Source organism: Felis catus, chromosome A2 (assembly GCF_018350175.1).
Source record: "Felis catus isolate Fca126 chromosome A2, F.catus_Fca126_mat1.0, whole genome shotgun sequence".
NCBI classification, from domain to species: Eukaryota; Metazoa; Chordata; class Mammalia; order Carnivora; family Felidae; genus Felis; species Felis catus.
The window spans coordinates 115218345-115234497 of record NC_058369.1 but is presented as its reverse complement, the minus strand read 5'-3'; the positions used below and the strand labels follow the sequence as shown (position 1 = coordinate 115234497).

The 16153-nt window shown below is 35.5% G+C and overlaps 1 protein-coding gene across 4 annotated transcripts in view; it reads left to right on the top strand.

Annotated features, from left to right (window-relative positions):
* The window catches only part of FAM126A (family with sequence similarity 126 member A), a 134753-nt gene that overhangs the window by 37513 nt on the left and 81087 nt on the right, over nt 1–16153 (top strand). For all 4 annotated transcript variants that reach the window (XM_003982838.6, XM_045052487.1, XM_006929237.4 and 1 more), the window contains exon 2: nt 13187–13265. In XM_003982838.6, coding sequence (XP_003982887.2) covers nt 13215–13265 — 51 coding nt within the window. In that variant the 5' untranslated portion in view covers nt 13187–13214. The remainder of the gene's footprint in view (nt 1–13186; nt 13266–16153) is intronic.

The following is a 16153-nucleotide window of genomic DNA, read 5'->3' as shown; positions in this document are numbered from 1 at the left end:
ATAAAGAGAAAATTCTGAAAGCAGCTAGGGATAAACATGCTCTAACTTATAAAGGGAGACCGATAAGACTAGTAGCAGACCTATCTACTGAAACTTGGCAGTCCAGAAAGGAATGGCGGGAAATCTTCAATGTGATGAACAGAAAAAATATGCAGCTGAGATTCCTTTATCCAGCAAGTGTGTCATTCAGAATAGAAGGATAGATAAAGGTCTTCCCAAACAAACAAAAACTGAAGGAATTCATCACCACTAAACCAACCCTACAAGAGATCCTAAGGGGGATTCTGTGAGTGAAATGTTGCAAGGACCACAAAGTACCAGAGAAATCACTACAAGCATGAAACCTACAGACATCACAATGACTCTAAACCCATACTTTTCTATAATAACACTGAATGTAAATGGACAAAATGCTCCAACCAAAAGACATAGGGTATCAGAATGGATCAAAAAACAAGACCCATCTATTTACTGTCTACAAGAGACTCATTTTAGACCTGAGGACACCTTCAGATTGAAAGTGAGGGGATGGAGAACTATCTATCATGCTACTGGAAGTCAAAAGAAAGCTGTAGTAGCCATACTTATATCAGGCAAACTAGACTTTAAATTAGAGGCTGTAACAAGAGATGAAGAAGGACATTATATAATAATTACAGGGTCTATCCATCAGGAAGAGCTAACAATTATAAATATGCACCGAATAGGGGAGCCCCCAAATATATAAAACAATTACTCCCAAACATAAGCAACCTAATTGATAAGAATGTGGTAATTGCAGGGGACTTTAATACTCCATTTACAACAATGGATAGATCATCTAGACACAAGATCAATAAAGAAACAAGGGCCCTGAATGATACATTGGACCAGATGGACTTGACAGATATATTTAGAACTCTGCATCCCAAAGCCACAGAATATACTTTCTTCTCGAGTGCACATGGAACATTCTCCAAGATAGATCACATACTGGGTCACAAAACAGCCCTTCATAAGTATAAAAGAATTGAGATCATACCATGCATACTTTCAGACCACAGTGCTATGAAGTTTGAAATTAACGACAGGAAAATGTCTGGAAAACCTCCAAAAGCATGGAGGTTAAAGAACTAAATTCATTACTAAAGAACCCATTCATTACTAAATGGGTTTAGTACCATTACTAAACCCATTCTAAATGGGTTTAGAACCCATTACTTCATGGGTTAAAGAACCCATTCATTACTAAAGAATGAATGGGTCAACCAGGCAATTAGAGAAGAAATTAAAAAATACATGGAAACAAATGAAAATGAAAATACAACAATCCAAACACTTTGGGATGCAGTGAAGGCAGTCCTGAGAGGAAAAAACATTGCAATCCAGGCCTATCTCAAGAAACAAGAAAAATTCCAAATACAGAATCTAACAGCACACCTAAAGGAAATAGAAGCAGAACAGCAAAGACACCCCAAACCCAGCAGAAGAGAAATAATAAAGATCAGAGCAGAAATAAACAATATAGAATCTAAAAAAACTGTAGAGCAGATTAATGAAACCAAGAGTTGGTTTTTTGAAAAAAAAATAAACAAAATTGATAAACCTCTAGCCAGGCTTCTCAAAAAGAAAAGGGAGATGACCCAAATAGATAAAATCATGAATGAAAATGGAAGTATTACAACCAATCCTCAGAAATACAAGCAATTATCAGGGAATACTATGAAAAATTATATGCCAACAAACTGGACAACCTGAAAGAAATGGACAAATTCCTAAACACCCACACACTTCCAAAACTCAAAGAGGAAGAAATAGAAAACTTGAACAGGCCCATAACTAGCGAAGAAATTGAATCAGTTATCAAAAATCTCATAATCTTGAGAGATACTACCTATCCTTCTCAAGCTGTTCCAAAAAATAGAAAGGGAAGGAAAGCTTCCAGACTCATTCTTTGAAGCCAGCATTACTTTGATTCCTAAACCAGACAGAGACCTAGCAGAAAAAGAGAACTACAGGCCAATATCCCCGATGAATATGGACGCAAAAATTCTCAACAAGATACTAGCAAATCGAATTCAACACCATATAAAAGGAATTACTCACCATGATCAAGTGGGATTCACTCCTGGGCTGCAGGGCTGGTTCAACATTTGCAAATCAATCAATGTGATACATCATATTAATAAAAGAAAAGATAAGAACCATATGATCCTGTCTATCGATGCAGAAAAAGCATTTGACAAAATTCAACATCCTTTCTTAATAAAAACCCTCGAGAAAGTCGGGATACAAGGAACATACTTAAAGATCATAAAAGCCATTTATGAAAAGCCCACAGCTAACATCATCCTCAATGGGGAAAAACTGAGAGCTTTTTCCCGAGATCAGGAATACGACAGGGATGTCCACTCTCACCGCTGTTGTTTAACATAGTGTTGGAAGTTCTAGCATCAGCAATCAGACCACAAAAGGAAATCAAAGGCATCAAAATTGGCAATGATGATGTCAAGCTTTCACTTTTTGCAGATGACATGATATTATACATGGAAAACCCAATAGACTCCACCAAAAGTCTGCTAGAACTGGTACAGGAATTCAGCAAAGTCGCAGGATACAAAAATCAATGTACAGGAGTCACTTGCATTCTTATACACTAATAATGAAGCAACAGAAAGACAAAGAAAGTGATCCCATTCACAATTGCATGAAGAAGCATAAAATACCTTGGAATAAACCTAACCAAAGATGTAAAAGATCTGTATGCTGAAAACTATAGAAAGCTTGTGAAGAAAATTGAAGAAGACATAAAGAAATGGAAAAACATTCCATGCTCATGGATTGGAAGAATGAATATTGTAAAAATGTCAATACTACCCAAAGCTATCTACACATTCAATGCAATCCCAATCAAAATTGCACCAGCATTTTTCTCAAAGCTAGAACAAGAAATCCTAAAATTTGTATGGAACCACAAAAGACCCCGAATAGCCAAAGTAATTTTGAAGAAGAAGACCAAAGTGGGAGGCATCAGAATCCCAGACTTTAGCCTCTACTACAAAGCTGTAATCATCAAGACAGTATGGTATTGGCACAAAACATACACATAGACCAATGGAATAGAATAGAAACCCCAGAATTAGACCCACAGAAGTATGGCCAACTAATCTTTGACAAAGCAGGAAAGAATATCCAATGGAAAAAAGGCAATCTCTTTAACAAATGGTGCTGGGAGAACTGGACAGCAACATGCAGAAAGATAAAACTATACCACTTTCTTACACCATTCACAATAATAAACTCAAAATGGATAAAGGACCTGAATGTGAGACAGAAAACCATCAAATTCCTAGAGGAGAAAGCAGGAAAAAAACCTCTCTGACCTCAGCCGCAGCGATTTCTTACTTGACACATCCCCAAAGGCAAGGGAATTAAAAGCAAAAATGAACTATTGGGACCTCATGAAGATAAAAAGCTTCCGCACTGCAAAGGAAACAATCAGCAAAACTAAAAGGCAACCAATGGAATGGGAAAAGATATTTGCAAATGACATATTGGACAAAGGGCTAGTATCCAAAATCTATAAAGAACTCACCAAACTGTACACCCGAATAACAAATAATCCAGTGAAGAAATGGGCAGAAAACATGAATAGACACTTCTTTAAAAAAGACATCCAGATGACCAACAGTTACATGAAAAGATGCTCAATGTCGCTACTCATCAGGAAAATAAAAATCAAAACCTCACTGAGATATCACCTCATGCCAGTCAGAGGGGCTAAAGTGAACAAATCAGGAGACTATAGATGCTGGTGAGGATGTGCACTATTGGTGGGAATGCAAACTGGTGCACTTGCTCTGGAAAACAGTGTGGAGGTTCCTCAAAAAATTAAAAATAGATCTACCCTATGACCCAGCAATAGCACTGCTAGGAATTTACCCAAGGGATACAGGAGTGCTGATGCATAGGGGCACTTGTACCCCAATGTTTATAGCAGCACTTCCAACAACAGCCAAATTATGGAAAGAGCCTAAATGTCCATCAACTGATGAATGGATAAAGAAATTGTGGTTTATACACACTGTGGGATACTACATGGCAATGAGAAAGAATGAAATATGGCCTTTTGTAGCAATGTGGATGGAACTGAGAGTGTTATGCTAAGTGAAATAAGTCAGGCAGAGAAAGACAGATACCATATGTTTACACTCCTATGTGGATCCTGAAACACTTAACAGAAGACCATGGGGGAGGGGAAGGAAAAAAAAGAAAAAAAAAAAGGTTAGAGAGGGAGGGAGCCAAAACATAATAGACTCTTAAAAACTGAGAACAAACTGAGGGTTGATGGGGGGGTGCAAGGGAGGGGAGGGTGGGTGAGGGGTATTGAGGAGGGCACCTGTTGGGATGAGCACTGGGTGTTGTATGGAAACCAATTTGACAATACATTTCATATTAAAAAAATAATAAAAAAAAGAAAAAAATTTAAAACATATTGTTATTACATGACCTAGCAATTCTACTCATAGGTGTTTTAGCAAGATAAATAAAAATGTGCCCATAAGATTTGTTTACAAATTGTTCCAGTTGCTATTGCTGCATAACCATCCCAAATTTAGTAGCATGGATAAAGCCATTTTATCATGCTTATGGATTCTATAGTTAAGGATTTGAGAAAAGACAGGTAAGATGACTTTTCTGTTTTGTCTATGTTTATGGCCTTAGCTGAGAGGGCTCAAAGGCTAAGGGTGACTGGGGGCTGGAAATATCTGAAGACTCGTGTGCTCATAGGTCTGCTGGTTGATGCTGACTATTAGTGGGGAGTCAGTAAGATTGTCAATGGAGAACTCCTACATGTGGCCTCTCCATGTTAGTCCTTGGGCATTTTCATAATACAGTGGATAGGTTTTGAGAATGATGGTCCGACATAGAATCAAGTGGAAGCTATATCACCTCTGTGACCTAGCCATGGTAACAAGCTTACCTACATTGAAAGGGAGGTTACATTGATTGCACTTCTTGATGAGACAGATGTGTCCAAGTTATCTTGTAAGGAGATTGTGTTGTGGTCATCTTCAGATAGTAGTCTGCCAGGTGAATGTGTATAGCAGCTTGATTCATAATAGGTCCAAACTAGAGGTAATCTGTATGTCAATCAACAGGTAAACAGGTAAATACATTGTGGTATGTTCATAAAAGTTAGCAATAAGAAAGAACAAGCTATTGATATACTCAACAGCGTTAATAAATTTCAAAAACATTATGCTGAGAAGATGAAGCCAGAAACACACATACATAATATATGACTCCATTTATATGAAGCTCTTGTGCAGACTGAAATAATCTATAGTGATAGAAATCAAATCAGTAGTTGCCTGAGATAGGGGATTGGAGGATTAACTGGAAAGGTTGGATATATAGAAGTGAACATTTAAAATGTGTACATTTTATTGTATATAAATTGTACCTCAAAGTTGATTTTTAAAAACTAAAAAAAAAAAAAAAATAGTAAGGGCAGATAGAAATTAGAAACAAGCATACAACTCTTTTGAGAAGTTTTAATGTAAAACTGGAACAGGAAATGTGAAGATAGCTAAAGAGGAAATGAGGTTAAGAGCTTTTTGGGGTGAATGAATTAGTAGCGAGGGACAAATTTAATTAGGAAGAGACGGAGACTTGTTAAAGTGATTTTGTTAGGTAGGTAAGAGAGAATAATTGTAGTGCATTATTCAAAGGATTGGCCTCAAATAGGTTCATGGACAATTCATTTATAGTTACCAGAAGGGAAGATGGAGTGTATAGATACAGATGCTTTAGGTATGTAGACATTTGTGAATATGTGGTAATTTTCTTGTGATTGTTCAGTGAAGTAGGAATTAAGATTATCAGCCAAGAGTTAGAATGGGGAGAAGGTTTTGGGGTTTTGAGTATCAGATACAATACATGAAACAAGCAGGAGAGTGGGAAAGTGAGTAGACTATAGGGGAACTCTGCATGATTGCCAGGTAGCCTTAAGGGCATGCTTAATGTTCTTGGTCATAACTTTTAAGTGTTGTTTTAGTCATTTTCTCCACTTTGTTCAGCTGAGTGGTGCTGACATGGACCATGTAGAGAGTTGGATTTTACCAGGGCTGTATTTTTCCAGAGGAATAAACAATTAAAGGCAAAATAGCTGAGAAAGTATATTCAAAATGGTGATTAGAATTGACTAATAATTTAAATGGGCAAGGAGAGAAAGAATATTGGGATATGACATTATGTCCGGTACGGTCAAAAGGTTTTGGGGTTTGAGTGCATAAAAGGGTGTGCTGAAAAGATATGAGAGATCAAAGTGGGTAATGAGAAGGACTAGAGCAGTAGCTCTCAAAGGATCATTTGGGGATCTCTTGGGAGTCCCTAAGACCCTTTCATGTAGTCTATAAGCTTAAAACTATTTTCATAATAATAGTAGGGCTTCTATTTGTCTTTTTCATTCCCATTGATAAATAAACAGTGGTTCTTTCCAGAGGCTACATGGTAAGTGATGACTAATGGGATGCTTATGTGTTCTTGTTTTTTAAAAATTTCTGTTTTGTTTTTAAATATAGTAAATATCAATAGATATTAACCTACATAAATAAACAACTTTTTCAGAGCCTCAATAATTTTTAAAAATAATTTTATGAACAATTTTAGATTTATAGAAAAGTTACAAAGATAGTTTAGAGTATTCCCAAATATCACACACCCAGCTTCAGTTTCTCTCTTTTTTTTAATTTAATTTTTTATTTTTAAAAATTAGCATATAGTGCAACAATGATTTCAGGAGTAGATTCCTTAGTGCCCCTTACCCATTTAGCCCATCCCCTCTCCCACAACCCCTCCAGTAACCCTCAGTTTGTTCTCCATATTTATGAGTCTCTTCTGTTTTGTCCCCCTCCCTGTTTTTATTAGTTTTGTTTCCCTTCCCTTATGTTCATCTGTTTTGTCTCTTACAGTCCTCATATGAGTCAAGTCATATGATTTTTGTCTTTCTCTGACTGAGTCATTTCACTTAGCATAATACCCTGTAGTTCCATCCACGTAGTTGCAAATGTCAAGATTTCATTCTTTTTGATTGCTGAGTAATACTCCATAGTATATATATACCACATCTTCTTTATCCATTCATCCATCGATGGACTTTGGGCTCTTTCCATACTTTAGGTATTGTTGATAGTGCTGCTATAAACATGGGGGTGCATGTGTCCCTTCGAAACAGCACACCTGTATCATGTGGATAAATGCCTAGTAGTGCAATTGCTGGGTCATAGAGTAGTTCTATTTTTATTCAGTTTCTCTTAATGTCATTTTAGGATTGTACATTTGTCATTACTATTACATTTCTATTAACTAAATTCCAGACTTTATTGGGATCTCATCAGTTTTTTCATCATTGTCCTTTTTCTGTTCTAGGATCTGTTCCAGGATACCATATTGTATTTAGTTGTCATGTCACCTTAGTCTCTCTGGTCTCTAAGAGTTTCCTGGTCTTTTTTGTTTTTTTATGACCTTGTTACTTTGAGGAGTACAGATTGGAAATTTTGTAGAACATCCCTTAAATTGAGTTTTCTCTAATGTTTTTCTCATTATTATGTTGGGTTTATGGGTTTTTGGAAAGAATACCACAGTGGTTAAGTGCCCTTCTCATCATATCATATCAGGGGTGCGTGATATTCACATGACATCATGGTTGAGGTTAATCTTGATCAAGTCAGTGTTTGACAGATTTCTCTTATAAAGTTACTATTTTCCCCTTTCTATATCCTATTCTTTGGAAACAAATCACTATATACAACACATTCTCAATAGGGAGGCAGGGACTAAACTCCTCCTGGATATATCATTTGGAATTCTTATGAAAGGAAGCCTTGTCTCTTGCTCTCTAAATTTTATATATTTATGTATGTATGTCTTGTCTTTCCATATGGATTCATGTATGCTTATTTTATACTTTGGGTAATAATTCAGTACTAAGTTATTTGTTTCATTGCTGAAATTGTTCCAGCTTTGGCCATTGGATATTCCTTTAGGTTGGCCCAATATTTTGAAGTGTAAAATGGCTCTGACCAAATGTTTGAGAATAGCTCATCTAGGTTATGATCATAGGATTGAGTAGCTGAGGCAGGGAAGAAGACAGTGTTGTTGGAGATTTTTAGGGATTAAGAGTTCAGGGTGTGAGAAAATAATCACCAAGAATTTAAGTCTGAGTAGTTTGAAAGAGGGACAGTGAGTCAGAGCTAAGGTCATTTACAAATGAAGGGGAGGGATAGTGGTGGGGTTGATTGATAGATGGCAGCTACAGGAGTTTCAGGGTAATGTTGGGTGGATATTTTAAAAAGAGAGAGGGAGAATGATCTGGAATGATAATAAGGAGGAAGAAGGACACTTATTTTACCTCTAGGCCCAGTGGTTTCTTCCAGGGCTACATGAGGAAAAGCAGCCACTCTGAGAAGATCACAGGGAAAGCAGTGTCTTTAGAGAAGAACCAGGCTTCGTGTTAGAATAAGAAGAAAGAGACATACAGAGAATTGTTGAAGATGTAGAGGATTTGGCTGCTAACAGATTGTTAATTTCAGAAGGCACAGTGAAAGAACCTCCTTCCAGAATTAAGATGGGATGGGAGATGGTGGTAAAACAGAGTGTACAAGAGTTATAAACCTTAGTGTGTGAAGGCAGAGTGTAACCTGGGAGTGGTAGCTTCTTGTGGTTCCCAATTTAAACAGGAATCAGGGATGAAGGGAATAATGACTTTGGTTTTGGTAGACCAGAGGCAGATAGTGGTGGTGAGGCTGTGAAAGTTTCAAGGATAAGGAGGTATTTTGAGACCTCTCTTTTGAGTTCTACAGAAGAAGGCTCAAGTTTTACTTGAGCTTGCATGCCTGTGAAACACTTGAGGATACAGATGAACTCAGGTATGCAGTTGAGGTCTCCCATTTGCTCTCTTGTCAAGTGGAAGATAAGAGGTCTGGCTATTTGGTGTTACTATTGTATAATATACACACAGAAAAATGTGCAAATCAGTGTTAAGCTTGGTGAATTTTCACTAAAGGAAAATTTAGTAACTGGCCCCTACATCAAGAAGCAGAATATTACTAGAACCCAAGAAATAACTCCCTCAGGGGAACCATTATCCTAACTTTTTTTTTTTTTTTTAATTTACATCCAAGTTAGTTAGTATATAGTGCAACAATGATTTCGGGGGTAGATTCCTTAATGCCCCTTACCCATTTAGCCCCTCCCCCCTCCCACAACCCCTCCAGCAATCCTCTGTTTGTTCTCCATATGTAAGAGTCTCTTATGTTTTGTCCCCCTCCCTGTTTTTATATTATTTTTGCTTCCCTTCCTTGGGTTCATCTGTTCTGTGTCTTAAAGTCCTCATATGAGTGAAGTCATATGATTTTTGTCTTTCTCTGACTAATTTTGCTTAGCATAATACCCTGTAGTTCCATCCACGTAGTTGCAAATGTCAAGATTTCATTTTTTTGATTGCCGAGTAATACTCCATTGTATATATGTACCGTATCTTCTTTATCTATTCATCTATCAATGGACTTTGGGCTCTTTCCATACTTTCACTATTGTTGATAGTGCTGCTATAAACATTGGAGTGCATGTGCCCCTTCAAAACAGCATACCTGTATCCCTTGGATAAATACCTAGTAGTGCGATTGCTGAATCATAGGGTAGTTCTATTTTTAGTTTTTTGAGGAACCTCCATACTGTTTTCCAGAGTGCATTATCCCAACTTTTAACACAATCGATTAGTTTTGCCTGTTTTTGAAGTGTATGCAAATGTAGTTACAGAGCATGTACTCTTTCGTCTGCCTTCTTTTCCCCAACATTGTGACACTGATATAATTATAGTTTTCTTATTGTCATTGTTGTATAGAACTCCATGTGGTATATTTATCCATCCTACTCTTGATGAACATTTGGTTTGTTTCTAGTTTTTAACTGTTTACAAAAACTGCTGCTCTGAGAATTCCTAACTAAGCACATCTTTCAGAAAACGTATATCCACATTTCTCTAGGGTATATGTTTATGAGTGGGATTGTTGGTCTGTGGAAGATGCATTTGTTCAAGTTCAGAAGATATTGTCAAAGAGTTTTCCAAGATATTGTACCAATTTATATCCATACCAGCTCTTATGAATATTCTATTTGCTCCATATCTTTTTTCAACACTTGGGATTTTTGTTTTTCATTCTAGCCACACTCGCAAGTGTGTGTGTGTGTGTGTGTGTGTGTGTGTGTGTGTGTGTATGTGTGTGTGTTGAACACCTTTCATACGTTAGGTTTTTCATTTGGGTAACTGTTATGCTTGTTTTTCCTATTGGATTATCTGCCTTTTTCTTACTAATTTGAGTTCTGTATATGAGACTTCTGTTAGATATATGAAATGCAAATATCATCTCCCACCCTTTGGCTTTGTCTTTTCATTCTCTTAGTGGTAACTTGATGAACAGAAGTTCTTCCCTTCCCCCCATCCCCAAACCCCACCAGCTTTATTGAAGTGTGATTGACAAATAAAAGGTGTATGTATTTAAGGTATCAATATTTTGATATGCCACAATCAAGCTAATTAATATATCCATTACCTCACTTAGTTATCTTTGTGTGTGTGTGTGGTGAGAGCACTTAAGAGCTACTCTCTCAGCAAATTTCAAATATACATTTTCAACTGTAGTTACCATGCTGTATGTACATTAGATCCCCAGGACTTATCTTGTGACTGAAAATGTACATCTTTTGACCAACATCTCCCCATTGCCCCCACCTCCATAGCCCCTGGATACCATCATTTTACTCTCTGTTAACTATGAGTTTGACTTTTTAAGCCTTTACATATAAGTGAAATATTGGAGTATTTATCTTTCTGTGCCTGATTTATTTCACCTAGAATAATGTCCTCCAGGTTCACCCATGTTGTCACAAATGGCAGGATTGCCTTTTTAAGGCTGAATAGTATTTCATTGTGCACTGCATTTTCTTTATTCATTCATTTGTTGACAAACAGAAGTTCTTAATTTAATGAAGTCCAATTTATTTTTTTAATTGCTTTATGAACAGTGCTTTTGTGCTTCTTGTTTAAGAAACCTTTGCCTACTCTAAGGTTATGAATGTATTCTCTTATGTTTTTCTCCAAATGCTTTTTGTTTTACCTTTTTCACTTAAATCTAAGATCCAACTGGAACTGATTTTTGCATGTGGTATGAACTACTAGGTCATGGTTCTCCATATGTATGTGTGTGTGTGTGTCTATATATATATATATATATATATATATATATATATATATATATGGAATGAAACAGGGTGGCCAGAAAAATATTATAATTATATAATTATATAATATAACATATATATAATTATATAATTATATAATTATATAATATATTATATTATTTAATATATATATATATTTTTCCTGGCCACCATGTTTCATTCCATTGATTCTTTTTGGCCCTTTTGATAATACACACTGGCTTAACTACTATAATGTTTGTTAAATTTTCTAGTAAACCTTGATGTTTAGAAGTTCAAGTCCTGTAGCTCTGTTGTTCTTCAAGATTGCTTGAGTATTCTTGATAGTCAAATCCCTCTTGATTCCTTTCAACCTTTTAAAAATTAATTTTAACTAGGGAGTTGTTTTGAATTTTTGTAAAAATTTCACCTCCCCAATTCTCTGTAATTTGATGTAACATCGTTTTATTTGTGATAATTTTCTATCTTAATTTGCTAAGTAAACAATGAATCAATACAAAAGAAAACATGTGTATTTAAATTTACTTTCCTTCATTTTGCTTCACAAATAAGTATAATGTAACAAGATAAAAATAAAAATGCAGAAATAAAATAAGGATAAGAGTATAATATAAAACGACAGATAAGATTAATTCAGGCCTGCTTTTTTGTATACAGAGTTAGGGCAGAAACTGTAACTCCCATTTTATTAGAGTCAAAGCAAAGAGAATCAGTTATGAGATTCACAGTATCCATATGTAAAAGCAAACCAGTTACCCTAAAGGAGAGTTTTTCCTAGTCGTAAAAACTGAAGATGTGAATTTTCTCCTTTTTTGGATTTTAAAGGTGATAACATGTGAGATAGCAGTGTTTTTGGTAACATTTGGGACACAATTCCAAAGCCCAATTTATCTGAATGGACAGTTCTATAAAATCAGTAATATGGTACAAATTTTGCATAGTATTTATAGCCTTATTGCCAGGTACTGTAATAAGTGCTTTTATTTGCATTTTTCATTTAATCATAACCCTTGACCGTAGGTGCTATGGTTATCTGTATTTCACAGATGAAAAAATTAAGGTAAATAACTTGCCTAAGGTTCTACTACAAATAAGTAATAGAATCAAGATTAAGTTTCGGGCAATTATACCTCTATTTCTACTACATGATTATGCTGATAAAAATTAAGTCTCATACAGGATTTGTGCCTGAATTAGGGGTTTAGGAAATTCAGATAGAGCTAAGATTTTCTTCAAGAAACAGTTTCTAGGTCTACGTTCATAAAGATGGGTGAAGAAAACAACATTGTATTTTCACAGCAATTTTGCTTGAGCTAAATTTGTTTTGCATGTTCTTTAGCTTCTTTTTTCCCCTTATTTTTACTTAACTAAATCCCAATCTGAATAACTATTGTTGAATGTGATCATTATCTTGAATATTATCACTTTTACTCTTGTTTTATGAGTATTAAGCTTTCAGGGAGCCAATTGGCTTGCCTAAATAGATCGTAAAGAATCAAAATATAAGCAAATTAAATTACTAAACTGCTTTGTACAAAGTCAGTTTTGTAACATGTCTTTTTATATTTTTGCAGTTTTAAATTATTTTCTGAAATTTTCTTAAGATGCATGATATTTTGGAATTATTTCGTTGAAACTGGGGGAAAGTATTCAGTATGTTTTGCAGCTGGCATTCCTAAAGGCTGAATGAACATTGCAGAGCCAATTTAATTATGTTGTGATATTTATACTTTTGTTATAATTCTTGCATTTGAATACTTGTTTGTGCACATTGTTTTGAAGTGAGCCTACTAATTTATGTTTGAATCTGCCTTAATTTCACAAAGAAGAAGTAACACAATTTTATAGGATTAGTTCTATTCATAGTAATCTAAAAATAAAATATATTACAAATTTTAACATTTTCTATGTTAACTTCCAGGTTGGAGGTCTAGAACAGATGTGGAAAGATGTTCACTTCAGAGAAAGGGGTTGTGGAGGAATGGTTGTCAGAGTTTAAGGTAATATTTACTGTCTCAATATAATAATTATACTCCAAAGAAGTTTTGTCTGGGGTTTAAATCACAGTGGCTTTTTAAAAAAATATTTTATTTTACTTTTTGTAATTTTTATTCTTTTTAATGACTGAAAGGCTAAATATCTATGGAAGCAGAAATATGTTCCAACAAATCTTAATAGGGAATTATTTATACATAGTAGTTTTTTTCTAGGAAATCAATTCCTTTTTTTCTCCCAAGTGGTTAAAAGATTTTGTTTTTCCTTTTCACAGCAACACCACAAAGAATGGTTAAAGTTTCTGATTATTAATGTTACCCTTTCTAACCACCATCAAAAATTCAATGTTTAAATGTTTCTCCCAGTTTAGAGGGCAAAGGGAGTGGGCATGATCAACAATGAGGAGAAGATGGAAAGATATTTGCCCACCTTTCTACCAATGGATTCTTCTCTAGCTGGTTAACTTTTGTTTTCTTGTCTTATGAAGTTTTCTCTATAATTGCTAAAATTGTGTTCTTTAACCAGTTAATTACCTTCTCCTTGTCCTCTGGGTCTTGTTACACATAATTACGTGAACTTCATGATCATGAACCAGAGGAATGAAGAGTTTTTAATGCAACTGTCAATTTTTTGTCTAGCCTAATGAGCCCACCACTTTCTGGGACAGATGTATTGTCTGACAAAGTCAGACTTAATTGGCTTGTGTCAGTGAAGGAGACTGCAACAGGCACTATATGGCCAACTTACCAAACAGAGGAAAAGACAAAATTATTATAGTATTTGGAGGAAGGGTGAAATTCAGATGAAAAATTAAAAAAAAATTTTTTTAATGTTTATTTATTTTTGAGAGAGACAGAGAGAGGGAGAGAGCAGGAACAGGGGAGGAGCAGAGAGAGGGGAGACACAGAATCTGAAGCAGGCTCCAGGCTCTTAGCTGTCAGCACGGAGTCTGACACGCGGCTTGAACTCACAAACTGTGAGATCGTGACCTGAGCTGAAGTCGGACACTTAACTGACTGAGCCACCCAGGGGTCCCTAGATGAAATTTAAATGGAGTAGTATTTTGATGGGCTTAACACAAAGCAGAGCTGTGTGTAATGGAGTTAAAATCTGGTATGGACTTCAGAGTGGACCCAGGATCATGTTGTCTTGGAAACTACACAGTTAACATCCATTTGGAATGTTGTGTTCAGAAACCCCTTATATGAAGCTCTGCACCTTGACTAGAAACCAAGCCTGCTTCTCTGTTTCAAGGTGACTTAGATCCTTCAGGAAAGAGTGGATGTTTCATTCTTACTGATATATGTTTAAACAGCAAAGTTTTTGATATCAATGATTTTAGATAACAAGGCTTCTCAGTGAATAAGGATATAGCTAGTCACTCAAAAAAGGGAGGTTGTTATGACACTTTAGCTGCAGTGTGTCCTTGAGAGAAGTGGTGTTTCCTGTTAATTTTGCAGCTGGTCTTATCAGTCATTATTATCTCATCCTGACAAATGTCTGGGCAGATTTTTACTTTGTAGTTTATTATAGTCATGAGTTGAGTATCCTTCTACAGATCCCCTAAATCATCATAACGTGAGGTAGAATCTTATAAAAGTGCACTGTATATAGTGCCTTCTACATATTTTAATAATTTGATTACATTTTGTATGTGCTTTTTTTCCCTGCATATGTTGTTTTTGTGAGTAAGTATTCAAGGTTTTAAGCTTTTTTTGCTTTAGGAATATTTAATTTGGTTCATTATACCATGATTTTTTTTTGACAGTTGATGGAAATTGTCAAATTTAAAAGTTGAGTACTATTAAGGATTCTTATGTTTGATAATGAAGTCAAATTTGCAAAAGCAGATATAGCCAGTTAGCCATTTTTTAATATGGAAGTTGTGGAAAGAGGGCCTGTTAAAGGATGGTATAGGGGAGGGGTCAACTGTTAAGGCAAGTAATTGAAAATCATGACTGATTCCTTACCTTCCTGCCTGTTTGTTTATTCCCTTCCCCTCCTGGCTTGGATACATAGCACCCTAGTGAGTGTAGCAATGAAGAGTAAGGTAAAGGGGCAGTGCAGCAGTATGGGCAACACTATGCCCTAGTGCTTGAAGAAGTGGGTAGCTAGGGTGGAGGGTTGCAGAGGTGACATGTAGAAGACTCAACCAGAGGGGTTACATTGGTAGGTTGGTTACTCTGAGTAAATAAATAAATATATGGAGGATAATGGGAGTTAGGTTTCTCAGTGTCTGAGAAAGGAATTAGAAACATGGAATGGGGAATGGCAAGAAAGAACCTTAAGGTGTTAGATTGGAATTGTAAGAATCAGTATGACTCATGGATCTAAATATGTGTGTGATACCATTATACATGTATATCCGTATGTAAATGCATACATATATTTCCCAGGTTTGTTCACTGGGAGGGCTGAGAAACAATGACAGTTACACCCCAGTAGTAATGAGTATACTATGCACCCAGATCTTATTTTCTAAGTACCATTTTCCACTAAAAGAAAGTAGGATGTGAATAAAGTATTATCTAAATAATATTTTATCTATATAGTATATTAGTGAGTAGTGCTATTTTATCAAAATTTTATAAGTTTAATTCAAGGATAAAGAAACTTTTCCATTGGGAGGATGGGAGTAAAATCCTGGGCCCTATGAATTAAAAAGTAATTTAATTTAATTTTCTTCTAACCCCTAAGATTAAATTTACCCAATTTCCAGCCAATTTAACTCAGTAAATGTTTTAAATTATTGTCAAGTCTGTATTATAGCTAGTTAAGAAGACATTTTCTGTTTCTTGGTTAATTTGGTAAGCATTCCTGAAAATTATTTTGAATGTTATTCTGAATTGTGTTCATGTATGTTGAATTCAGCTCTGTTTATGTTTAATGAAAA